Raw genomic sequence first — 26,109 nt, 5'->3', positions numbered from 1 at the left:
TCCATCTCAGTAGCTGTTTCTTTTTCAGAAATTTTCTCTTGCCATTTCAATTGAGACAAATTACTCTGTCTTCTTATTTTGCTTAACTTCCTCTGTCTCTATGAAATTAGATGAAAAAGTTATCCATGGCGGCCTTGAAGAGGTGTTCTTATATGGGAGTGTCCCTGTACAATCTCCGTGGGACCAGTGGCTTTGATGGCAGAACTGGGTTTGACCTGAACACAAGTCATGTCTTTCCTCGGGGTGCACTGACAGCTATCACCTTGTTAGGGGATGGGGTTAGAATTGAAGGGGCTGGGGCCAGAGCCAGGTGTGAGCCAGTGCTTCTTCCTCTTTGCTCAGTGGCCATCACAGTCCTTTTGGGGGTATGGTGGGTGGGTCTCAAGTTCCTGAAGCCCCAGAGGAGAGCAGTGCTGGAGCAAGAGGGTCTGGTGTGTTTATTTGGCAAAAGTCGGTGTATTGTGTATGGTGGTCTGGCCACCCTCAGACATATGGTCTCCTCGTGGTGTGCTGCCTGTGCAAATTCCAGTAACTGTTGCCCTCTTCCTGCTCAGGCTTGGAGCTACCTTTATCATCTCACAGTGAGCTTTCCCCTTTGTCATGGCAGCTGTTGCTCCAGAGTGGAGCTGCAACGAGAAACTCTAGCTATGCTGGAGTGTTAGCTCAGCTCAGGGTAGGACATTCACTGGGGCATTTGTGTGTGAAGCCAGTCAACCTCATGGTTTTGTTCTGCCCTTTCCACCCTGCTTCGGGAGGATAGAAGCATTTTTGCACTATTCCCAAACTGAGTTGAGGTTTCCCATAGCCCATTTCTTAGTCCCTCTGAGCCTCCAAACAGCCAAGGGAACTCCTCTTCCCTTAGTCAGACCCCAGGACTGGGGTGTCCAAGATGTAACTTGAGCTGCTCACCCTCATGCAGGGTCTTCTCCTTTGTAATCTTCCTTTTCCTCTGAGTCCCTTCCTAGGGGCATAGGACCTGACCTAATTGCCTGTCTTCGTTTCTGACTTGACTCTGCTTTTACCTTTCTTGAAGCCTTGCTTGTACAGGAGTCTCTCTGGTCGTCTCCAGTTAGTTTTCAGTGAGAATTTTCCCACATAAGTATGTGAGAGGAGATGAGTTCCACATCCTTGTACTCTGCCATCTTGATTCGAATCCAGTCTACTTCTCAAAGTTGTATGTTTCCTCTTGATCTTACAGTGCACTAGACTGGTTGTAGATAGCCTCTAAAAAATGATTGTAATAAATATAACAAAAGTAATAGTTGATGATTCTAGCTGTAGGAATATAGGTGTTCTATTGTAATATTTTAAATATCTAAAATAAAGAATAACAAAGAAATAGAGATGTTTGTTAAAATATCTGTTCAAATATGTATTGAATAATTATATACTAAGCATTGGGGAAAACATTTATATATTTTTCTTATTAATTTTCACAACAAGTAAGACCACTAAAACATAAAGACTATTTTCTGATATTTCTGTTAAATAGAAAGAGAAACACCCAATTGCTCTCCTAAAGATTACAGTTTTAAAAATGTAATTTTATTACAATATATGATTTCTACACTAAAATCTTCTTTCTACTGATGAACTATGTTAGCTAGAAACAATATAACAATTTAAAAATGTTCATTAATTTATAAACTCATGATGTACTTTAATAGTAGCAAGTAAATTATTGGATGTAGATTAGTAATCTAAGGTAATTTCAGTTGTTTATATACTATTGCAAAACTCTTGACAAGACATCAAGTGAAATTACTGAGAAAAAAGTTTTGGAAATATTAAATAATTTTGTTATGTTTCTGAGTTTTGGTAGTTACCATCTTAGTTACAGTTTAAATGGTCTTCAAAGATTTTTTTCAATGCTTTTGCACTACTAAACTTGGCCTTGAAGCTTAAAAATGTTGGCAGGCAGAATTAAATTAATAAGGTGACGTTTAGTCTTTATGTATTCCATTAAAAAATAATTTTATTTATCTATTTTTGACTGTGCTGAGTCTTCATTGCTGCCTGGGCTTTTCTTTTAGTTGCAGTGAGCTGGGACTACTCTCCAGTTGCAGTGGGCAGTCTTCTTATTGCAGTGGCCTCTCTTGTTGTGGAGCACTGGCTCTAGGGTGCGCAGGCTTCAGTAGCTACAGCACGTGAGGTCAGTAGTTGTGACTCCTGGGCTCTAGAGAACAGGCTCAACAGTTGTGACTCTCAGGCTTAGTTTCTTCGAGGCATGTGGAATCTTCCTGTATCAGGAATTGAACCAGTGTCTCCTGCAATGGCAGAAGGGTTCTTTACCATTGAGCCACCAGGGAAGCCTATGGATTCTGTTTTTAGAAATGTTTCATGCTTCCCTTTCCACCTCCCCATTAGACTCCCTCTGACAAGTATTCCTTAAATTTGGCCCTTAGGATGATGAAGAAATCAGGAAGAAACTTCAGGACAACTCATTCCCTTCCCCATACACCAGGCTTAAAACATGTTTATTAGTGATATTGTTATCTTAGTACAACTGTGTGGTATCATGTTGAAGGTATTCCTTAGAAACTGTACTAACTAGGACAACTCCTTGAAGGGCATTAATTGCTGCTTTGGGACTTACCCTCCCACTGCCCCCAGTTCAGGAAAGCAAGTGTTTTATTCTTTTGTTTCAATAAAGACACCATTTCTCTAGGAAAGGGGGGTCCATCCCCTGACACAGTGACTACTCTAATGAGTTCCTCCTTCCAGCTAAAACCAGATCTTTTTGGTAGACTCAGGACTATCTCTTATGTAGCAATGATAATCACAGTAATTTTCAGACTCTGCTTTTCTATATTGATGTAGATTAGAATATATGGTGCACACAGCCATTTATGCTGGTGATTTCCAAAAGATGAAAACCAGAGATTAGATCAGTCCACACATAGGACTGATAGAGGGCATAGATTGTGTAGACAAATATAGGGAGTGAGGACAGACACAGGAATGACAGAAGTGGAAAGAGTTGTTTGAGTATTACTTAAGCACTAGGTGAGAGTATTAAAGGACGAATATAAGAAAAAACAACCTCGCCAGGGATATGGGAATGGGAAAAAGAGACTTGTGTCCACCACTGTTTCTTACATCTATCTTAGTTAAAAAAAAAAGAGAAGAGATATTTCGCTCCACAACCCATGAAAGCAACCTTCAATGAGGTCTTTATTTCTGTCTCCTCCGGTAAGGAGTAAAGTAAACCATAAAGTTGTTACCTTTTCTCTACTTACATCTGTTTTTTTTGTCTCTTATCTCATATCCCTCTTTAACATTTATTAGTATGTTGAAGGATGGATTATGCAACAGGTTAAAATATGGCTGTCACTTTGTTTTAATCAATATACTAAGATTTTTAGGCAATTGAACAAGGAAGAAGAAAGTTATATCCACAATAGAAGAAGCAATGACTGAATTTGGATTTATATTTCTCATGATGTACTATTTCCCTCCTAGGGCAATTGAAAAATAATCTCTAGATTTTTCTATCATCTTTCAAGAGGCAGTGATCTCTACATGATGTAATCTTCATAATTCACTATTTGACCATTGCTACTTTTTGATTCAGCCATGGTGAACTTCATCATCCAGTGGGCTCAACAACACCTTCTCTGGTGAGGTCTGACCTGTAGCCTTAAGCAGGAAGTGCTTCTTTCCAAGCTTGTCCTTTCTTAGATGCTGTCTCTTGGTCCAAGATTCATTTAGAGTTCTAGTTGCATCTTTATAGTTATTCTCCTTCCATAGCTTAAAGTCCTTTATGTTAATCTTCTGTTTAATTACAAAGTTTTCTTTTTAAGTAATGTACTATCTGACTCTCCTGCATGGTTTCTGAGCTACAGAAAGTAGTTTAGGTTAGTGTAACTAGTGAATGATTAAGAGTTTAAAGGCCTGAATCAGGCTTACTGTTGTGGGGTTAAACTATTTCTAACTTTCATGCTGAAACTCAACAAATTAGCCACTGCTCACAGCTTTTTGAGAAATTGCACTTATAAAACATGAATAATTAAAAGATCCCAGTAGAGATAACTGGGGACTTCCCAAGTGGCGTGATAGTAAAGAATCTGCCTGCCAATGCAGGAGGTGCAAGAGACATGGGCTTGATCCCTGAGTTGGGAGGATCCCCTGGAGCAGGAAATGCCACTCCAGTATTCTTGCCTGGAGAATCCCATAAACAGAGGAACATGGTGGAATATAGTCCATGGGGTCACAAAAAGTCAGATATGACTGAGCACACACACAGGCAATAGAGGTAACCATGGATGGCTCTGCTGTGATTTTTACTTGTTTTGGCCAATAGCTTATTAGAAAGTGGGAGAGAAAAAATTGGCTATGGAAGAAGGGAAGGCAGATATGATGTGTCAATGTCAAATAAGGCAAAGCATTCACAGAGAGAAGGAGGGATATTTAAATAGTGGTTATTATGCCTTGTCATAGTAACTATATAACAAAAGACAGTATTGATCTTTCCTATGAAAGACTGAAAACCCATAAGAGAAAAAATATCACTTAGGAGTCATAACTATTTATGAATTGCATTTAATGGTTTCAGTAAACATTCAGAATTCTTCTCTAAGTTGGAGAATAAAAATATACATAGACATTACAAATTATGAGTAGAATTTGAATATGGTCTCAGTTACTGTCCTAGAGGAAAGAAATAATGTGAAAACTTCCTTGAGGCCTTGTGTTCAGGTGTCTCAACCCTATGATACACAGGAGCACACTTTTAATTTTCAGCACCAATAGTCAGATTCCTCTCCATCTTCCCCCAACCTCACATTCTTCCTTGCTTCTTTGTTCTCTGGACGACTTTATATTTTCCTTTTTCTAAAAATACCTCTTTTCAAATCAGTTATGTTTTATGTCCTTTAAAAGGCATTTTATTACTGTTCCCCCCATCTATTTCACAGATCTAGTCATGTGAACTAAGATTTTCAGCTTTGTTTGTATCATGAGTAACCATAAGTTGTTGTCCATGTGTTTCTGTCTCTTTTTTGTACCTCTATTAGCTTTCAGTTTAGAAATAAATTGTGAGTGCAAGTAAAAAATAAGGAGATAAAGTTTTTCTATAAGAATATTTACTTGAAGCTCAATATTTTCACCCTATATAAGCATTTTGAAATCACAAATAAATTTGATGTTACTCATATCTTTTCATCTATATGGAAGGTTATTGAGATTGCAATTATTCTGTTTTATGTAATCACATAGATAGAAATTGGCTGAAAGTGCTGAAAAGAAAACTAAAAACAAGATTGTTTGAAAAAAAAGATTGTTTCATGGAAATTTTCTTCTGTTGTTATATTAGGATTTTTTCAAGTTACTTTTAACATAGATGTCCTCCTTAGATGAGTAAAAATAACTCAACAGTTAAGAAGTTACTTTTCTATAACAACACAAATGTCTGGATGAAACATGCAAGTAAAAAATACTTTGTAGCTTTTTTGTTACTTTTTAGTCTAGATTTTATTCTAGATTGAATTTATAGAAAATGTGCTAAAGTGGTATAAAGAACTACAATTAACCTTTTAAGTAGATTCAGCAATAGTTTACATTCTGCCTGAAAGACTTATTCTATAATCTCCTTTCTGTCTCATCTCTCTATATCTATCTATCTATCTATCTATCACTTATGAATCTATGCATCTATCATATATGTATATATTATCTATGTATAAATATATTAATTTCTATCTATTTACCTATCACTATTTATCTATTATCTATCTATGGTATCTTATTTTTCTGGACCATAATAGTCTAATTTGGAGATACCATGTTCTTTTCTGCTGAATTCTATTGTTTATTTCCTAAGAATAAGAATGCTATTTTACACAATCATTGTATAGTTAACAAAATAAGAAAATCTAACATGGATACGATATTATTATCTAAACTAGAGTTCATGTTCATATTTCTCCAATTGTCTCAAAATGTAGTTAATGTCTATTTTTTTCCTAGTACAGACTTACACATTTAGATATCATGCCTTTTTGTCCTCCTTTAAGCCGAACAAATTCCTTAGCCTTTGTCTCCCTTAAATTTGATATTTTTGAAGAGTGCAGGCCAGTTATTTTGTCCATCTTGTCTCAACATGAGTCTCGTGTTTTTTCATTTTTAGCATCAAGCTGTACATTTTTGGCAGGAATATGACTGAAGCAACATTTTGTCATATTCAGAGCATCACATTAGTAGTCACATGATGTTGGTTTGTCTCAACACTGGTGATATTAGCATGATTACCTGACTATGGTAATGTCCACCAGGTTTTCCTATTGTAAAGTCTACTACTTTTCACTTTGTAATTAATGTGTAATTTGTGAAGGTATATTTTAGACTATGGAAATATCCTATTTCTCATCATATTTTGATTTACTAGTTATTAGCATCCATTTATGTTTTTCTAGCTCTGCTATTCCTTCTATAGTTATTAATTAGGATCCTGCTGGGAGGAATAGCTTTCTCTTCTCCACTATTTCTTTATCCTTTTAAAAATTTATCAGTATTAGTTTGTGGAGTCTTATTTCTTTCATTTCATTAGTATCATATTTTCGCATAATGCCCAAATTGTCTTAGAATTGAATAGTGGTATTCAATTCTTTGATCTGGCTTCTGTTTCTTTTCTAAGTGTTTCTATGGTTCTTGGAGAATTTCCACTTTTTTGAGTACGTGGTTCTTTCCTTGGACTTCCCAGGTGGCGCTAGAGGTAAAGAACCCACCTGACAACAGATGAAAGTGACACAGGTTTGATCCCTGAATTGGTAAGATCCCCTGGAGCAGGAAAGGGCAACCCACTCCAGTATTCTTGTCTGGAGAATCCCATGGAGAGAGGAGCCTGGTGGGCTTCTGTCCATAGGGTCACAAAGAGTCAGACACAGCTGAAGCGACTTAGCACAGCGCAACACAATTCTTTCCTTAGATAACAAGAAATGCATGATGATGGAAAGAATCAATGCAAGTTCTGAAGACTGCTTTGTTCTACTGGGTTTTTCTAATTGGCCTCAGCTTGAGTTAGTTCTCTTTGTGGTTATCTTGATGTTCTACTTGATGACATCGATAGGCAACCTGTTCATCATTATCTTGTCATACCTGGACTCCCATCTCCACACTCCCATGTACTTCTTCCTCTCAAATTCTCTCTATTTTGGATCTCTGCTATACCACAAGCTCCATCCCTCAGTTGCTGATCAACCTCTGGGGCCCAGTAAAAACCATCTGTTACAATGGCTGTATGATTCAACTTTATTTTTTTCTTGCATTGGGAACCACAGAATGTGTGCTACTGATGGTGATGTCCTATGACCGTTATGCAGCTGTGTGTAGACCCTTGCATTATACTGTCCTCATGCACCCTCGTTTCTGCCAACTGTTGGCTGTGGCTTGTTGGGTAAGTGGCTTTACCAACTCAGCACTTCACTTCATGTTTACCTTCTGAGTACCTCTGTGTGGACATCGCCAAGTGGACCATTTCTTCTGTGAAGTTCCAGCACTGCTTTGACTGTCATGCATTGATACCCGTGCTAATGAGCTGACCCTCATGATCACAAGCTCCATTTTTGTTCTCATACCTCTCATCCTCATTCTCAGCTCCTATGGTGCCATTGCCCAGGCAGTGCTGAGGATGCAGTCAACAACTGGACTCCAGAAAATCTTTGGGACATATGGAGCCCATCTTATGGTCGTATCCCTTTTTTTCATTCCAGCCATGTGCATGTACCTCCAGCCACCATCAGAAAATTCTCAAGATCAAGGCAAGTTCATTGCCCTGTTTTATACTGTTGTCACACCTAGCCTTAACCCTCTAATCTACACCCTCAGAAACAAAGATGTAAGAGGGGCAGTAAAGAGACTAGTGGGGTGAGAATGATCTGGTATACTTGTGACAGTAATGGTATAATGGAGCATCTTTTTCACCAATGGTTCATCTGGATGGGTAATCCACACATCAACCCTTCTTTCATTCACTCACTCTATTAGCACTTATTGTGTACTCTCCCATGGTCACAGAGTTCATGGTAGCAGATAGGAATTAAACACAGTCTGCCTAAATAGTAATCACTCTTCAGTGGATATAACAGCCATGTAAAATATGAATCAAATATCAATATTAATTTTTTCAGTGCAGAAATCTAATAAAAGTATCCTTTACTTAACTGAAGATGAAGCATAGAATTTGTTGTAAAAATTGATAAAATTCAGATGTAAAATTCCTATGGAGAGATGATATTCTTAATTTCAAATGACCTAGAATATGTCTTTCAGTTTCTCACTTTATAGGCAAAATTTGTCGTAAAATTTTTCTTCTGTCTTTGGTTTAATGAAGGATAAATCTTTTCTCCAACACTGTTATTCTTTTTTGAATACTAGTTAATATTGAAAAAAATTTTGGTCTGTATTCTTTAGTATTCCATTATCATTAGTAAGAAAATAATTTTGATGAATTGTACAAAAAAGGGCTTTCAAACAATGCCCCTCATATTTTCCTTTTTTTCAAGTCAGTGAGATGTGTAAAGGAGGTGAAAATAAGTTGCAAATCTGTGCTATATAGCACATAAAGTAATGGTCACCCTAGGGTAGGTTTTGTTAGGTGAAGTTAGAGCATGGTGCACTTGCTTAACTTAAGAAACAATAAAGAATGTCTGAGTTGACTGAGTACTAGGCTCTTGAAAAATGAGTTGATGAATCTGATGGATATTTGAAAGAATTATGTGAAAATATATTAGAAAATATTTGTGATAAAATCTGTATGAAAATGCTAGTTGTTTTTTCCTTTTTAAACTCAATCTGATTTGAATATTTGTGGTTAGAAAGTTCATTATAAAAATCAACTGACACATTTCCAAATAAAGAAATGTATTTTCATCAAAGTATGATTTTATTACCTATATTATTGCCACCATCTTCATCTGAAATGTATACTATGTATATAACACTTTAAACTGAACCCACATTGAGCTGAAGAATAATTAAATTTAAAGTAAAATCTTGGCAAAACCTGAATTTTGAATGGTAACTTGAATGTTAGTTGTAGTTTTTGAGGCCTTTAAAGTTTAGATATGATTGGTTCAAACCCTATTTCCAAAAGTATTAAAATGAAAAATACATCCAAAATTTTCCCCTCAATTTCCTGTGTGGCTTGCAGTTGTATTGGTTCTGATGTCTTTGTCTTCTCCTTTGTTTATCTGTGATTCATTCTTTATCTCCAACTAGGTGTATATGGGGTATATTCAATTATGCTTAAGCTACTTTCCAGAAAATGAAGAGCCAAGAATCATGTCTATAAAAGAACTTTTAGTAAATAATTGGGGCCACATAGAGTGAACCATCACAGAGGAAAACAAAAACTTTAAAAAACTTAAAAGACATAACTGAGTTCTTAGAATCATCTTGCATTTATGGAAATACCACTATTTGGGATAACACATGCAGTACCCTAGTCTCTCACTGACTGAATTTTCAGATTCAAATCCACCATATTCCAATTACAATTCACAAACAAAAATACTTAAAAGAAAAATTTCAGACTTATCAGGTCTATCTTGAAGAATGTTCTATGTACACTTGAAGAGAATGTTTATCCTTGTGCTGATAGAAGGGACGTATATGAAAGTCTGTTAGGTCCAGTTGGTATAAAGTATAAAGTATGGTTCAAGTTCAATTTTTTAATTGATTTTCCTTCTGGATAATGTACCCATTGCTGAAAATGTGCTATTGAAATCCCCTACTGTTACTGTATTGTAGTGTTGTCTATTTCTCCCTTCAGATCTGTTAGTATTTGCTTAATTTATTTAGCTGCATCAAGGTGGGGTATATAAATATTTGCAATTGTTATAGTTTCTTGATGAATGGACCCCTTTATCATTATTCAATGTCTCTCATTGCAGTTTTGGATAAAGTTTATTTTGTGATGTAAATATAGCTATCCCCACTTTCCTTTGGTTTCTGCTTGCATGGAATATCTTTTTCTATTCCTTCACCTTAAGCCTATGTGTGTCTATAGTGTAAGTCCTGATAGTCGTCCTTTCTTTATCTTTTGTGAATCTGCATTAAGTTTTTGCTTTGTGGTTACCATGAGGATTACATAAAACATTGAATAGATTAAATAGTCCCTATCAATCAGAAAGCAACTTAACTTTGATCAGTTAAATTAGCTCTACCATTTAATTCTCTTTTATATTTTTGGTGTCATAATTTCTTTTTATATTGTGTGTTAACTGACAAATTATAGTAGCTATAGTTATTGTGAATCTTTTCTTTTGACTTTTTTTCTATATTTAAGTGTATTTAACACAGCATGTCCTTACAGTTTTAGAATTTTCCACATCTGTGTGTGTTTAATTTTTACCAATGTGTCCCATGATTTAATGTCAGTTTTTATCATTAGTTTATTTTAGCTTGAAGAACTCTTTGCATCATTTCTTGAAAGTCAGATCTAGTGGTGAAGAACTCCTTCCATTTTTTTAAAATCTAGAAAAAGCTTTATCTCTTTTTCTTATTTACTTTGTCAGAGTATTCATCGTAGACATTTTTTTTTTCTTTCATCACCTTGACTATATCTTTCTACTTTCTCCTGGCCTGTAGAGTTTCTGCTAGGAAACTGGCTAATGGCCTAATGGGAATTCATTTGTAGACTACATTCTTTTTTCTCTGGCCAGTTTTAAGATTCTCTGTCTTTAATTTTGGACAGTTTCATTAAAATGTGTCTTAAAGAAGGCCTTTTGCATTGAGATAAGGAGGCGATCTATTAATTTCTGAACTTAGACTAGTCTCTTCACAGGTTTGAGAAGGCCTCAGATGTTCCTTTAAACAAACTTTCTGCTTCCTCTTTCCTCCTTGTGAAATTCTGATTAATATTTTCTCTCTAGAAGAAATCCCATAAATCATGCAGCCTTTCTTTTCTCTTTATCATTCTTTTTATTTTGTTCTTCTCTGATTCAGTTATTTCAAAGTCTTGTCTGCTAGCTCTTTTATTCTGTGTCTCATTTGTTCTATTCTGTAGATGCTCTCTTTAGTATTTTTCATTTTGTTCATTGAATTTTTCAGCTCTAGAATTTCTGTTTAGTTTTCTTTATGCACTCTTTCTCTTTGCTAAATTTCTCATTTTGTTCTTGTATTTTTCTGATTTAGTTGAACTATCTTTTTGTTTTCCTGAGGCTCATTGAGTTACCTCAAAATAGTTTTGAATTCTTTATCAGTTAGATACTTATATTCCTTACCTTGGAGCTAGGTTGTTGAGGATTATTTCTATTTTTTGGTGATGATATGTTTTCTTCATTCTTCATGTTTACTATAGTTTTGCATTGCTGCTTTTAGCAGACACTTTCTCAAATCTTTCCTAGTTGGCTTCAGATGGGATATACTTTTTCTGAATTCTGTTATATCTGGGGTTTTCTCTGCCTTTATATTGGATATACCCATAACACACCCTGTTCCATCTTGTGGCAGCATTTGTAAATATGTATGCCTTCTCTGGTTCTTTCAATTCACCAGGCTGGCTGCTGGAAGCATTTGTTTTCCAGAGGGGGCCCTATAGCTCAGTTTTGAGGTTTCTCCTTTGCCCACAGGTCCTTGTCTGTTTTTCTGATGGCATTTCCTTTAAAAAATATGCTCTCACTTTCATATTTGGCAGTGTACAAACAGGCAGCTGAAGCATTGGAAGAGGAATGGACTTAGCACTTGGGGTACTTACTGACCTGCTGGAGATTTTGGAATGAATTCCTTCTCAAAGGTTCATGGGCAGACTTCCTACTGAAGTCCTGAGCCCAGTCAACTGAAACCATGCCTCTTTTCATTCTTATCTGCTTCTTTCCAAATATCTCACTTCCCCATGGACATGGAGGTCCCACTTAGTACTCTTGGTGCTGCTGGAGAGAAATAGGTTTCTCTAACAGTATCCTGCACAACTGGTGTAGCTGAGCACTGAAAACTGCTCTTCTATTTCACCATGGGATAGATCACTGTGGGATATAGTTCAAGTATGACACCTTGGGGGATGAGTAGTCTGTCAAAGCTCTTTGTCTCCACTTCACTACGTTCAAACTCTCTCTCTTTCTCTCTCTTTTGCTTCATGGTATGCTGGATTCTCCCCCTGAGAAGGTTGAGCTGCAGCAAACTTTCTCTTACCTGTTGGTATCTGCCCTGGTCAGCAGTATCCATATTTTACTCCAACACTTTTGAAGGGATTGAGGTAGATTCACTGGCTCTGCTGGTCCCACAGACCATACGGAGGTCTGTCTGCCTATTACTGGATGCACTCATGGGTGAAACTTCTCCTGGGTCCCTTGGTGTTTAGTGCTGGATCCCACAAATCCCACAGAGGCACTTTTGCTCATGGTTGGAAGTCCAATTAGTTTTTTCAAAGGTGGGGGGCGGGAAGAACAACATCTTACATTGTCATGATGCTGAAATCACTCCTAATCACTTATTTTTAATTATTATACATATTATAATATGTAATGTTTGGACCAATAATTGTTCTTGTGCAAACGGAATGTATTAAATAGAAAGTAATCAACATGAACATATTTATTAATTTATAAACAAACAACACAAGAACTATATACTAAGAGATATATTGATGTATCTAGACCAGCAGTGAAAACAATTTATTAATTATCCTATTAATGTTCTTTCTCCAAAATGTCATTTATAAACTCAGATTCAGTCAGTAGTTTGTACTGTCTCTTTCAAGGTAGTTTTCTGTGAAATTCATAGAAATATGCCTAGATTATTTGTTTCACTCAAGAATTTCCAATCTGAGATAATGAATCCTCTGAGATTAGAAAGAGCTGAGGTCTCCATGGTGCACTTAACAAAACTGTTTGTGAAATGGGAGGATATTGGGATAAGGGCAAGAAATTTCAGGAGCTAATTTTAGAGTAGTTTCCTTGCCAAAGCTTTTTATACTCCCTCTTCTCATTGCCAACTTGGCCTCTAACCTCTCCTCACTATGCCAAAATAGGTGACACATTGCATCTGCATAATTGTTCACTTTGCTAAATGTAGTCTTATTAAATGGAGAAGGCAATGGCACACCACTCCAGTACTCTTGCCTGGAAAATCCCATGGACGGAGGAGCCTGTAGGCTGCAGTCCATGGGGTCGCTAAGAGTCAGACACGACTGAGCGACTTCACTTTCACTTTTCATTTTCATGCATTGGAGAAGGAAATTGCAACCCACTCCAGTGTTCTTGCCTGAGGAATCCCAGGGGCGGGGGAGCCTGGTGGGCTGCCGTCTATGGGGTCGCACAGAGTCGGACACGACTGAAGCGACTTAGCAGCAGCAGCAGCAGGGTGTATGCCCAGGAGTGGAATTTCTGAATGATTAAGTAGTCCTATTTTTAGTTTAATGAACCTCTATACTGTTCCCCACAGTGGCTGTACCAATTTGCATTCCCACCAAGAGTGTAGGAGAGTTCCCTTTTCACCACAACTTCTCCAGCATTTATTGTTTGTAGACTTTTTGATGATGACCATTCTGACTGGTGTGAGGTGATATCACTTGTAGTTTTGATTTCCATTTCTCTAATGTTTAGCTATGGTGAGCATCTTGTCATGTGCTTTTGGTCATCTGTTTGTCTTATTTGGAGAAATGTCTATTTAAATATTCTGTCCATTTTTTTGATTAGGTTTCTTTTTTATACTGAACTGATATTGAACAAGGTCAATCTCTTCTCAGTCATATCATTTTCAAATATTTCCTCCCCTTCTGTGCGTTGTCTTTTCATTTTGTTTATGGTTTCCATTGCTGTGCAAAAGATTTTAAGTTTAATTACGTCCCATTTGTTAATTTGTTTTTATTTTCATTGATCTAGGAGATAGATCCAAAAACAATATTGCTGTAATTTATGTCAAAGGGCATTCTGCATATGTTTTTCTCTAAGAGTTTTATAGTATCTGGCCTTACATTTAGGTCTTTAATCCATTTTGAGTTTATTTTTGTGTATAATGTTAGAGAATGTTCTGATTTCATTCCTTTACATGTAACTGTCCAGTTTTCCTAGCACCACTTATTGAAGAGACTGTTCTCCAGTGTATACCTTTGCCTCCTTTGTTGTAGGTTAACTGACCATAGATGCATAAGCTTACTTCTGGACTTTCTGTCCTGTTCCATTGGTCTATAATGTCTGTCTTTGTGCCAGTACCATATTGTTTTGATGACTATAGCTTTATACTATGGGCTTCCCTGGTGGCTCAGACGGTAAGAATCTGCCAGCAAGAGTCTCAAGTAAGGGAGCCAGATTCATCCAGCTCCATTTTTCTTTCTTAAGATTGTTTTGGCTATTTAGGGGTCTGTTGTGTTTCCATACAAATTTTAAGACTTTTTTCCTAGATCTGCAAAGAAAACAGTTGTGAGCTCTTAAACATTTTTTGATTATGAATTTCCCTCAGTCAGTGATATATTCATCATATTTCTACTAAATATTCAATTTTTTTGTCATCTGTTCCCAGAAAAACTCTCTAATTCTTCCTCTTTGTTTGGAATTAGATTAGTATTCTTCCTTTGTTCCAGATTCACATTTATTTTAAAGAAATTTATTGAGGTATACTTAGTATGCAAAAAGCTGCATATATTTAATGATACATTGTGGTGAGTTTAGATGTGTCTGTACCCATGATACTCTTTCCACAAACAATATAGTAAAATGTTCGTCATCTCCAAAAGACTTCTTGTGCTCCTTGCTGTTTTTGGATTAGACTACGAGTCATGAGATTGTCAAGTTTAAAACTAAAGAGGGTAAGAATCCCATCCCTGAAGGAATATTTTAGCACTATTGAATTCTGTGTGGAAGACATTCACAATTCTGAAATGTGTTATCTTATAGGCCTGGAAAGTAGCAGATGATTTAAGGAAGCAGTCTTAACAGCTCTATAAGCTTTCAACACAACTCTTGTTGGGTTTTGCCCTCCACTCTAAAAATTACCATTTTTCTGTAAATAAGACTGTTAGACAAAAGATATCTTTAATAAGAATGATCAGAGATGTTATTTGACATCACAGAATTTTTGTCTTCATTGCTGTGTGTGTGTGAACTTTAGAAACTTTTTTTGGCAATGAGCCACCCATCAGCCAAAATTTAAAGTTATTTAGAACTTTTCCCAAACTAAACATACCAAAGTCCATTTGTCTCAAGAACTGGACTAAGCACCAGATGATCTGCTCTGTTTAAAAATGTAGGTCTGGGGTTCAGTGGCTAAGACTCCACACTCTTAATGCAAGGGGTGCAGGTTTGATCCCTGGTCAGGGAACTAGATCCTACATTATGCAACGAAGATCAAATATCCTGCGTGCCACAACGAAGACCAGGCACAGCTAAATAAATAAGTAAAAGATAAATATTTTTTAAAAGTGCATCTGGGTTGCAGCTGATTTTTGTTCAGGATAACATATGAATTTTCATCCAATAATTTCCTATTATATCAGAAGACATTCCAGACAAGTCCAAATGACTCTTGTTCGTACCTGTTAATTTTTCACTATACAACATTACGTTGATTTCTCACCATATTAATTCAATACTGGATAACTATAAAATCTTTAATTTGCTTTCAGAACTGTAACTTTATGACAATGTTTTCTGTTGAATGTGGATCCTTGCACTAAGTTGAACACTTTCAACATTTAATGATATATATTCTAAGCATCAAAAATATACTAATATTGTTGAAGTAATCAAGTTGTTTTTCGTTCTAGAAACGCAAATTAATTCTTTCTTCATATTGATTCTTGCAGCTTCAAAAGGCATTCCTGGCTATTACAATTATGCATGAATATGTTTCCACATTGTGGTTCAACATTAATATCATTACATTTTTCTCTCACTAACGTGGAAGCCTCATGCTTGTGACATTTAAAAAAACATTAAGAAACGTATCCACACGTCTTGTCCATATATTTTATTTAATATTTAATGACATATTCTTTAGTTAAAATTCATAACACTGCACATTTTTATTAAACAAGAGTGATAAAGTATTTTTTAATTTGAAATATTGAGATATAGTTGATATACAATATTATATACGTTATAGGTGTTCAACACAGTGATTCACAGTTTTTAAAGGGTATACTCTATTTATACTTATTATAAAATATTGGTATATTTCTTGTGTTGTACGATAGACAACATGTTTCTAATTAAGTAGTAACATCTAGATAGGGCTTCCCAGGTGGTACAGTTCGTAAAGAATCCACCTGCCAATGCAGGAGACACTGGGAGGTGGGTTTGATTCCTGGGTCAGGAAGATCCCTGGAGTAGGAAATGGCAACTCACTCCAGTATTCTTGCCTAGAAAATCCCATGGACAGAGGAGCGTGTTGTTTTACAGTCCATAGGATCTCAAAAAGTCAGACATGACTGAGCATACTCAACAAGAAAAAAAGAAAAAAAGCAACAAAGCATCTAGATAAATGGAAGTTGATAAACTTATGAGACTAATTAATGGTTGGCCTCAGTGTAGAGTACCTCACCCTGAATCCACAATGGCAGCATGCTGCCTGCTTACTCTGGCCAATCTTTCTGAGAGGATGAAATGTTTCTTAGGTGAAATGGTCATAGGAAGTCCATTGATGGTTGTCATCATGATTAGCTTGAACTAATGCTTTTATGTTATAATTTATATCATATTAGTATCTTTTATTTTTGCTACTTAACAGTTATAATTTCAGTATGAAATGAAACTATTTTTTTATTTTCCACAAACAAGGTGCAATTGTTGTGCTGTGCTGTACTTAGTTACTCAGTTGTGTCCAACTTTTTTGTGATCCCGTGGACTGTAACCATTACTGGTACATACTAGCCAAGTATCACTGTTGCCTAACACCATAAAGAATATGGGAAACATAATGTTCTTTGCAGGAATATTTAACATGATCTGGTGAAACAGGAAACAAGAATGAGTTATTAAAGAAACCTCTATAAACCTACTAAATGATTAAATAATTTCATTTGATGTCTGCCAACTATCACTTGGAAATGAAAATGCTCCTCATCAGATTGCCCAGTGCCCCCTTTACATCCTTATTCCTAAGAGTGTAGATGAAAGGGTTGAGTGCAGGAGTCACCACTCCATAGAAGAGAGCCATGAACTTGGGCTGGTCTCTTGAGATGGAGGAGGGGGGCTGAAGGTACATGCTAATGGCTGGACCATAAAATAAGAAAACTACAATAAGATGGGAAGAACATGTCCCAAAGGCTTTCTTCCTTCCCTCCAAAGATTTAATCTTAAATACAACATGTCCAATACAAGCATAGGAAACAAGAATTAAGCATAGTGGTACAGCTAACATAAAAGTACATACCACAGAGAGTGTGAGCTCATTAGCACCCTTTTCGCCACAGGCAGTCTTTATCAGGACAGGAATCTCACATACCAAGTGGTCCAGGGTATTGCGACCACACAGTGGTAACTGTAAGGTGACAGTGGCCTCTGAGACAGCATAGGTCATTCCACTCAGCCACACGGTGGCCACTAATAAGATACAGATGCGCTGATTCATGATGAGGGTGTAGTGTAGAGGCTTGCAGATGGCCACGTAGCGATCAAAAGACATAATAGCCAAAAGAAGACATTCTGTGCCCCCCATTATGTGGAAGAAATAAAGCTGAACTGCACAGCCCATATAGCTGATTGTCTTCTTAGATGTTCCCAGGTTAAAGAGCATCTGAGGGACAATGCTTGTGGTGTAGCATGTGTCCAAAAAGGAGAGGTTGGTGAGGAAGAAATACATGGGGCTGTGCAGACGGGGGTCTAACTTGGACACCAGAATGATGGCTATGTTTCCCATCATGGCCATGGGGTATGTTATAAGCAGAATAATGAATAGAGGAAGCTCTAGCCAAGGACAGTCAGCAAAGCCTAGTAGAATAAACTCTTCAGGATGGCTTTTGTTAATTAGTTCCATTATCTTCAATTTGTTTCACCTATGGCAGGGAAGTGGCAAGAAAGGTAGAAATATTTTGAGAAATGACAAAACAAAATTATGCAGTGTGTGCAATTAGGCATCCAGTCATAGGAGATTGGGTATAGTAACTGGGTCGGGGCAGGGAAGGGGGAGGGAGGAAGATAATGAAAAGAATGTGACACCATGTGACTTAAGTTTCTTTTCATGAGTTTACAAAATAAAGGTAACTACTTTAAGTAACCTAACCTTTTTGAAATTGAATTCTCTTTTATGTATAATGAAGATGGGGCTTCTCAGTGGCATAGTGGTAAAGAATCTGCCTGCAATGCAGGAGATGTGGGTTCAGTCTCTGCGTCAAGAAGATCCCTTGGAGAAGGAAACAGCAACCCACTCCAGTATTCTTTCCTGGGAAATCCCATGGACAGAAGAGCCTGGTGGGCTCAGTCCATGGGGTCACAAAAGAGGTGGACATGACTTAGACACTCAACAATAACAAAATGATAAAGATGACAGTAACTATGTCCTTGGGCTATGGTGAGGATTAAATGTCAAATAGAAGTGACTGTGTTTTGGATACTCCAAAATAATACTTTTTATACTTTGCTTGTGTACATATCAGATGAGGAGACAGTTAAAATGATATTTATTAGTTCTATCTTCAGGTGTCTACTAAAGTAGATGTGGCATGGGAATTAGGAATCAAATGGATCTTTTTCAGAATCACTGCTGCAAGATATTACTGAAATATTAAGACAAAGTGTTGAGGTAGCTATAGCCTGCACTTAAGCATCATCATGGTAGCCTTGTTCAGGTACAAGTATATTATTATAGTTGAAGAGTTACATCATCCTCTTAGGAACTGACAAGGTAGGTTTTATTCAAATCCATCTTCGTAATTTAGAATTGAGCAAGAAATTTAAACATTTTCCTGTCAGTTTCGTGAACTATAAACTGAGAGTTTAACTATGACATATGTTTTCCTACATTCAAAATTTTGTTTTGGAGTGTAAATTTTCTTGCATAACTACTTTGTTTAAACTGATCAATTGATTTTTCATGTTAAATTTTATTTATCTATCTCATAGGAATTTTTCTTTATTGAGTGGGCTTATCCTGTTTGCATATAAGAATTTAGGCAGTTATCAATGATATACTTAATTCTATGTAGCTACAAATTCAATCTTAATGTCCAGGGAAGTGGACCAGGAGGAAAATCTTTAATCCAGTTTAGAATCAGAGGCTTATTGGTTTAGGGGCAATAGATTACATTTGTAGGGTTGCAAAGCACAGTTTTCACATTCTCTATTTCATTAAATCCTCAGAGCCATCCTGGGAAGTGTCACATAAAGTTACTCAGGGTGAAGATATCACTATATGGCTCTTTGATTCCACACTACCCCTAGGTAAGATGTGTGTAATATAATAATAATTCCAACTAATCCTGAATGAGCCCTGTATATCAAACACTACAGGAAGCATTTTACAGCCATTAAATCACTTAGTACCAATCCCAAACCCTTTGACAAAGAAAATTTTAGTATCCATATTTTAAGATATTGTTATCCATTCATCCCAATTGTTTGCTAATAACTAGAGAGGTTCTAAAGATCAAAAAGCAATCAATTCCTTCAATCAGGTAGAGAGATAGAGTATAAATTCAGATTTCAAGTTTCCAAAGATGTGTATTTAAGTTGTATAATTCTATCCTAGATTTTTAATCTTTCCCATCTCATTCTCATGATATTTCATTGCTTTTAGCTCTCAAGTACCATGACATTTTAATACAGTTTTTGATCTACTTCCAGTGATTTTTCTTTACCTGTGAAGATTTAAAATCATTTGTGTCTCTACTAACATTTTCATTTTAGTGTATCTTTTTGTAAATAATTTTCATTATACAGTATTTTATTTATATTTACAGTGATTTAAAGTTATGTGTGGGAAAGATTAGAGAAGAAAAATATCTTTTTATCTGACTTCAAAATCTGGATGAAACATGTGGACAGGTCAATCCATCAGAATTTTACTACATATTAAAAATGTTCACATGACTGAATGAAGTTACACACTTCATTCAGGTATTTAATATCTGTTAGATATAGTGTTTATTAAAATTTACACGCTTTTAAGGTAGGTTTAAGTGAGAGAATTGGTTGACTTACAAAGAAAACTCCAGTTGCTTTCCATAGGCACCAAACTAGTTATTCCCAGTGTTTAAAGAAGTCTCCCAGAAATGAAGTACTTTCAGATTTTTCTTCAAATATTTGGTGTTATGATGTACACACATTCCAACCTTCCCTAAGAATGGATAGCTTTTAAAAAAGAGTTTTTTAACTTACCCTTATTTAGATAAACATCTCTTAAGAAGAAGCAAATGTGAAGGAATGCACTCGAATTTGTCAAATTTTCAGAGAAAGATAGAGAAACTAGAGTATGCAGTTGAGTACATAAGAATTATCTTCAGAAGTGTGAATCAGCTATTTGATAAAATGCTGCCACAAAGGAAAAACCCAGATTAGGAAGAATTTAGTAGATAGTATCAAGAGTGCCTTGTGGATGTGCAATTTTATTATATTCCTGAGACCCTTGGGCATTATTTTCAAACAAGCCCATTTATGGTTATCCCAGATGAGTTAGTAGACAAACTTCCTTGGGAAAGAGTTCTCCATGGGAATACTCCTTATATACAATTAGTTACCTACTGAATTGAAGTTGGTATCAAACCTCCTCTATTGCTAGATTTGTTTTAAAATAAACTCATTTGATTTTCCAACATCCTGGAAACTAATTTTGTGCTGTTCATTCATATTCCTTTCTAACATGCTTTTATTGTCATAATTTTTAAAATTGAAGTATAATTGATATACATTATTTTCAGGTGTAAAACATAATTTGACATTTGTATGCATTTTGAAATGATCATGATAAATCTAGTCATTGTTGGTCATTATACAAAAGTTACAGTATTTTCTTTGTGATGAGATCTTTTAATATTTCTTTTCTTAGTAATGTTCAAATTTGCAGTGCAATATTGTTGAGTATATTCCCTATACATTACACCCCCATGAGTAACTTATTTTATATCTGGACATTATACCTCTTGCTTCCCTTCACCCACTTTCCCACTTTTCAACTCTCCTTCCTTCTGGAAAACACTATAAATTTTGTTTATATAGTGAAAATTCTATAAATTTTGTTTTGTTTGTTCAGTTCCTTTTTTAAAAAAGGTGTCCATATAAAGAGAAATTATATATGTCTTCATCTGTATGACTTATTTCTTTAGCATAATATCCTCAAGGTCCAACTATATTGTTGCAAATGACAAGATTTCATTCTTTTCTTTTGTTGAGTAGAGTTGCATTGTGTGTATAATACCACATCTTTATCCATTCATCCATCAGTGGACAATTAGGCTGTTTCCATATCTAGGCTATGTAAGTAATGCCACAATGAACATATAGCTGTACAATCTTTTTGAACTAGTGTTTTTGTCATCCCCAGATAAATACCAAAACTTGAAACAGCTAGATCATATGATAGTTCTATTTTTAATCTTTTGGAGGAAACTAATATTATTTTCATAGTGTCTGCCCCAATTTTCATTCCTATGAATCATGAAAACGTTCTCTTTTCTCCACATTCTTACCAACACTTGTTATTTCTTTTATTTTTGATACTAACCACTCTGATACGTGTAAGGTGATTTTTTTTAAATTTTGATTTGCGTTTCTCTATTAATTAGTCGTGTTGAACAGCTTTTCATGTGCCTGTGGGCCATGTGAATTTCTTCTTCAAAAAATCGTTTATTTGGAACTTCTACCTGTTTTCAATTAGCTTTTTGTTGTTTTATTATTGGGGTGTATATTTTGGATATTATTTTGATAAATTTTTGCATATATGATTTGTAAATGTCTTTTCCCATTCTCTAGGTTGTACTTTTATTTTGTTCATGATTTTCGTCACTGTGAAGAGGTTTTTTGTTTGATGTAGACTCGTTGGTTAATTTTTGCTTTTCTTGCCATTGCTTTTGGGGTTAGATCCAAAAAACTGTCACCAAGAGTGATTTCAAGGAGCTTACACTATACTGTTTCTTCTGGAAGTTTTTTGATCTTGCATTGGAGTCTTAAACTCATTTTGAGTTAATTTTGTGTATGGTGTCAGATAGTGGTCCAGTTTCAACCTTTTGCATGTAGCTTTCCAATGTTTACAATGCCACTTATTGAAAAGATTGTTTTTTCCCACATTATTCTTGCCTCCTTTTGTGGGAACCACGTTTTACTGCTTTCTCAGAAATGTCTCCTGGAATTTAATCTTATTCATTCCGACTTCCTTGCTTGCTCTTTCCCCCTGTCCTTAAGCTAGAAATTCTGGCTGATGAGTCCTCATTAGCTAGATGCTGTTCTGAACGCAGAGCAAACCCCTTCATCTTCAAGTATCTTTCTTTACCACTCTCATGTGATTACCTCTGGACCTCCAGGAGGAGGCCTCCTTAATCCCAGTATTCTGGTCTCTGTCTTGCTTTAACTGCTGTTAGTTAAAGATTGCAAGATAAATTGCCAATAAAATATGCGCTCGGCGTTTTGTCTGGGAGTTGCTTCTCTGCAAGCTCTCCCTGCGCTGTCTCTCATAATCCTGTGTGTTTGTGAGAAATATTCAGTGTGAAACTGCTACATCCTTTGCCATAAATTAATCAACCTTATGTGGATGGGTTTATATCTGGGCTCTCTATTTTGATACATTGATCTCTATGTCTGTTTTTATGCCAGTATCACACTGTTTTGTTTACTACCGTGTCACGGTCTTTGTAGACCTGGACCTGGGGACTGGAGTCAATGAGAAGAAGGACGCAGGGGACCCAAATCTCAAGTGAAACAAGGGTGCTTTATTTGCAGAAACGCATGTTTATATATCTTCATACAAGGCAGCTTTAGGCAGTAAAAAAATTGAGCAAAAACAAAGCCAAGCAAATAACAATCTTCAAAGGGCCAGAAAGCATTCCATATCCTGAGTAAGAGGGGCATAACTGAATAGATTACCTTTAAGTAAAAGGTCACTGAAGGGAGTCACTGAAAGGAATCCAAGCAGGTGCCCTTTCTCATGATCTCAGTCCTAAGAACTGCGTGCAGCTCGGCTCATTCCTGTTTTCCAGGAACTGATAAGGAATAGAGAGTCCTTGAGAAACAGCACACAAAAGAAGATAATAACATATTGGATCCCTTAAAGTTGAACGTCCTCTGACACTACTGCTCCTTTTTTTTAAAAAAATCATTTATTTGTTTTAATTGGAGGATAATTTCTTTACAATATCGTGGTGGTTTTTGCCATACATCTACATGAATCATCCATGGGTGCACATGTGTCTTAGTATAGTTTGAAAGCAAGGGACATGATGCCTCTGGATTTGGTCTTCTTTCTTAAGATTTCTTTGTTTATTCAGGAACTTTTGTGGTTCCTCTAGTATTCTTGCCAAGAAAATTTCATGGACAGAGGAGTCTGGCAAGTTACAGTCCATGGGATCACTAAAGAAATGGACACAACTTAGTGACTAAACAACAACAAGAAAGATTTAAAATTATTCATTATAATTCTTTGAACAATGCCATTAGAATTTGACAGGGAATTCATTGAATCTGTATATTGTTTTGGGTAATATGGACATTTATATTAATTCATTCAATCCATGAGTGTGGAATATATTTCCATTTATTTGTGTGTTCTTCAGTTTCTTTCATCTGTGTCTTATAGTTTTCAATGTTCTAGTCTTTTACTTCATTGGTTAAATTCATTTCTAGGTATTTTATTCTTTTTGGTGCAAATGTATATGAGATTGTTTTCTTAATTTCTATTTCAGAGAGTTGTTGGACAATGATTTTTAATAGGATACCATTAGAGCAAAGCTAGTCTGAGTAAATGATTCTGGAGTGTTTAAAATGTGAGTTCCCTAAATATTTTATTTATTTGAACACTGTCTCACACAAGAGTTAATATTTCTGACTGTACAATGAATTGGCACAAAAATGAGTTGAAGAGAAAAGAAAAAGAAACCCATAAGTGGTCTTTTCAGCAAGGAGGAATAAAGCGACATTAAAAAGCTCTTCAGAACATTTAATGATTTTTAACATAAAGATCAATTGAGTCGCTCTCTTAACCTCTCACTCTCTTTTGCTTAGTCTGTCTTTCTCTTACACATAAACATTCCACATAGTAATAATCAGATTTGTATATAGTTACACACAAAACCCATGTTGTTGTTCAGTTGCTAAGTTATGTCCAACTCTTTGTGACCCCATGGACTGCAGCATACCAGGCTCCCCTGTCCTTCAGTCTTCTGGAGTTTGCTCAAATTCGTGTCCATTTAGTCAGTGATGCTGTCTAATCATCTCATCCTCTGTCTCCCCCTCTCATTTTGCCTTCAATCTTTCCCAGCATCAGGGTCTTTCCCAGTGAGTTGGTCCTTCACATCAGGTGACCAATGTATTGGAGCTTCAGCTTCAGCATCAGTCCTTTCAATGAATATTCAGGGTTGATTTCCTTTAGGATTGACTGGTATGATCTCCTTGCCATCCAAGGGACTCTCAAGAGTCTTCTCCAGCACTACAATTCAAAAGCATCAATTCTTCGGTGCTCAGCTTTCTTTATGGTCCAACTCTTACATCCCTACACAACTACTGGGAAAACCATAGCTTTGGCTATATGGATCTTTGTCAGTAAAGTGATGTCTCTGCTTTTTAATATACTGTCTAGGTTAGTCATAGCTTTCCTTCCAAGGAGCAAGAGTCTTTTAATTTCATGGCTACAGTCAACTGTCTACAGTGATTTTGGAGCCCAAGAAAATAAATTCTGTCACTGCTTCCACTTTTCCGTCTTCTATTTCCCATGAAGTGATGGGACTGGATGCCATGATCTTAGTTTTTTCATTTTGTGTATTAAGCCAGCTTTCCCACTCTCCTCTTTTTTTTTCCCCCACTCTCCTCTTTTCACCTTCATCAAGAGACTCTTTAGTTCTTCTTCACTTTCTGCCATAAGGATGGTGTCATCTGCATATCTGAGGTTGTTGATATTTCTCCCTGCAATCTTAATTCCAGCTTACAATTCATCCAGCCCAGCATTTTACATGATGTATTCTACATATAAGTTAAATAAGCAAGGTGTCACTATACAACCTTGTTGTACTCCTTTCCCAATTTCAAACCAATCAGTTGTTCTATGCCCAGTTCTAACTGTTGCTTGTTGACTTGCATAAAGGTTTCTCAGGAGACAGGTTAAGATGGTCTGATATTCTAATTTCTTTACTAATTTTCCACAGTTTATTGTGATCCACACAATAAAAGACTTTAGTGTAATCAATGATACCAAAATAGATGTTTTCCTGGAATTCCCTTGCTTTGTCCGTGATCCAATGAATGTTGGCAATTTGATCTCTGGTTCCGCTGCCTTTTCTAAACCCAGTTTTTACATCTGAAAGTTTTTGGTTCACATACTGCTGAAGCCTAGCTTCAATGATTTAGGACATAATCTTACCAGTACATGAAATGAGCATAACTGAATAGTAGTTTAAGCATTCTTTGGCATTGGCCTTCTTCGGGATTTGAATGAAAATCCACTTTACAAGTGTGATGGGTGGGTATATTTCACTCTCTTTCCTCCCATTCCCAGATCCCCTCTTTATTGCACTGTGTATGTTCTACCCTATGCTGTATCTCAAGAGTCTGAATGAAAAGCATTGCTTGATATATGGCTTCTGGTTGGATTCAGCTAATGGGAGTGACCAGTTGAGGATTAGAAAATGAGAGAACAGCTAGTTTGGTTTATTTTCCCTTTGCTCCCTCTCACTTGGGACACTTAAGGCTGCCTGTGTTGCTCAACCAAAAGTCATAGCTCCTGGAGGTAGATGTGTATTACAGATTCTCTTTTTCTGGTTTCCAGTGCAACTTCCCCAACTTGCTACTTTAGGCCTTGGATTTGTGACAGACTCCCCACTGTGGCTAGCTCCAGGGTTGTTCATGTATAATACAGGTATGCTGCTGCTGCTGCTAAGTTGCTTCAGTTGTGTCCGACTCTGTGTGACCCCATAGACGGCAGCCCACCAGGCTCCCCCGTCCCTGGGATTCTCCAGGCAAGAATACTGGAGTGGGTTGCCATTTCCTTCTGCAATGCATGAAAGTGAAAAGTGAAAGTGAAGTCACTCAGTCGTGTCCC

The 26,109-nt window shown here is 36.3% G+C and overlaps 2 protein-coding genes and 1 pseudogene across 7 annotated transcripts in view; 2 read left to right on the top strand and 1 right to left on the bottom strand.

Annotated features, from left to right (window-relative positions):
- LOC145518454 (olfactory receptor 2G3-like) overlaps positions 1-26,109 on the top strand; it is a 181,865-nt gene that overhangs the window by 88,869 nt on the left and 66,887 nt on the right. The window lies entirely within an intron of this gene.
- On the top strand, positions 6,936-9,084 carry LOC145517740 (olfactory receptor 2J3-like; annotated as a pseudogene). Its single transcript, XR_014062296.1, has one exon. The product of XR_014062296.1 is annotated as an olfactory receptor 2J3-like (transcript).
- On the bottom strand, positions 16,972-20,097 carry LOC145518468 (olfactory receptor 2B11-like). Of its 2 annotated transcripts, XM_081523097.1 has the most exons (2): positions 20,069-20,097; positions 16,972-17,890 (listed from the first exon to the last, which is right to left on the bottom strand). In XM_081523097.1, exons 1-2 carry the CDS (start codon positions 20,095-20,097, stop codon positions 16,972-16,974), a joined length of 948 nt encoding a protein of 315 aa, XP_081379223.1. The 2 variants fall into 2 exon arrangements, with proteins under 2 accessions (XP_081379223.1, XP_081379222.1); XM_081523096.1 differs by lacking the exon at positions 20,069-20,097 and having other exon boundaries at positions 16,972-17,910.

Source organism: Giraffa tippelskirchi, chromosome 8 (genome assembly GCF_054371585.1).
Source record: "Giraffa tippelskirchi isolate mGirTip1 chromosome 8, T2T-mGirTip1v1.2.pri, whole genome shotgun sequence".
NCBI classification, from domain to species: domain Eukaryota; kingdom Metazoa; phylum Chordata; class Mammalia; order Artiodactyla; family Giraffidae; genus Giraffa; species Giraffa tippelskirchi.
Note: the sequence above shows the minus strand (reverse complement) of the source record. Positions and strands in the feature narration are given on the sequence as shown.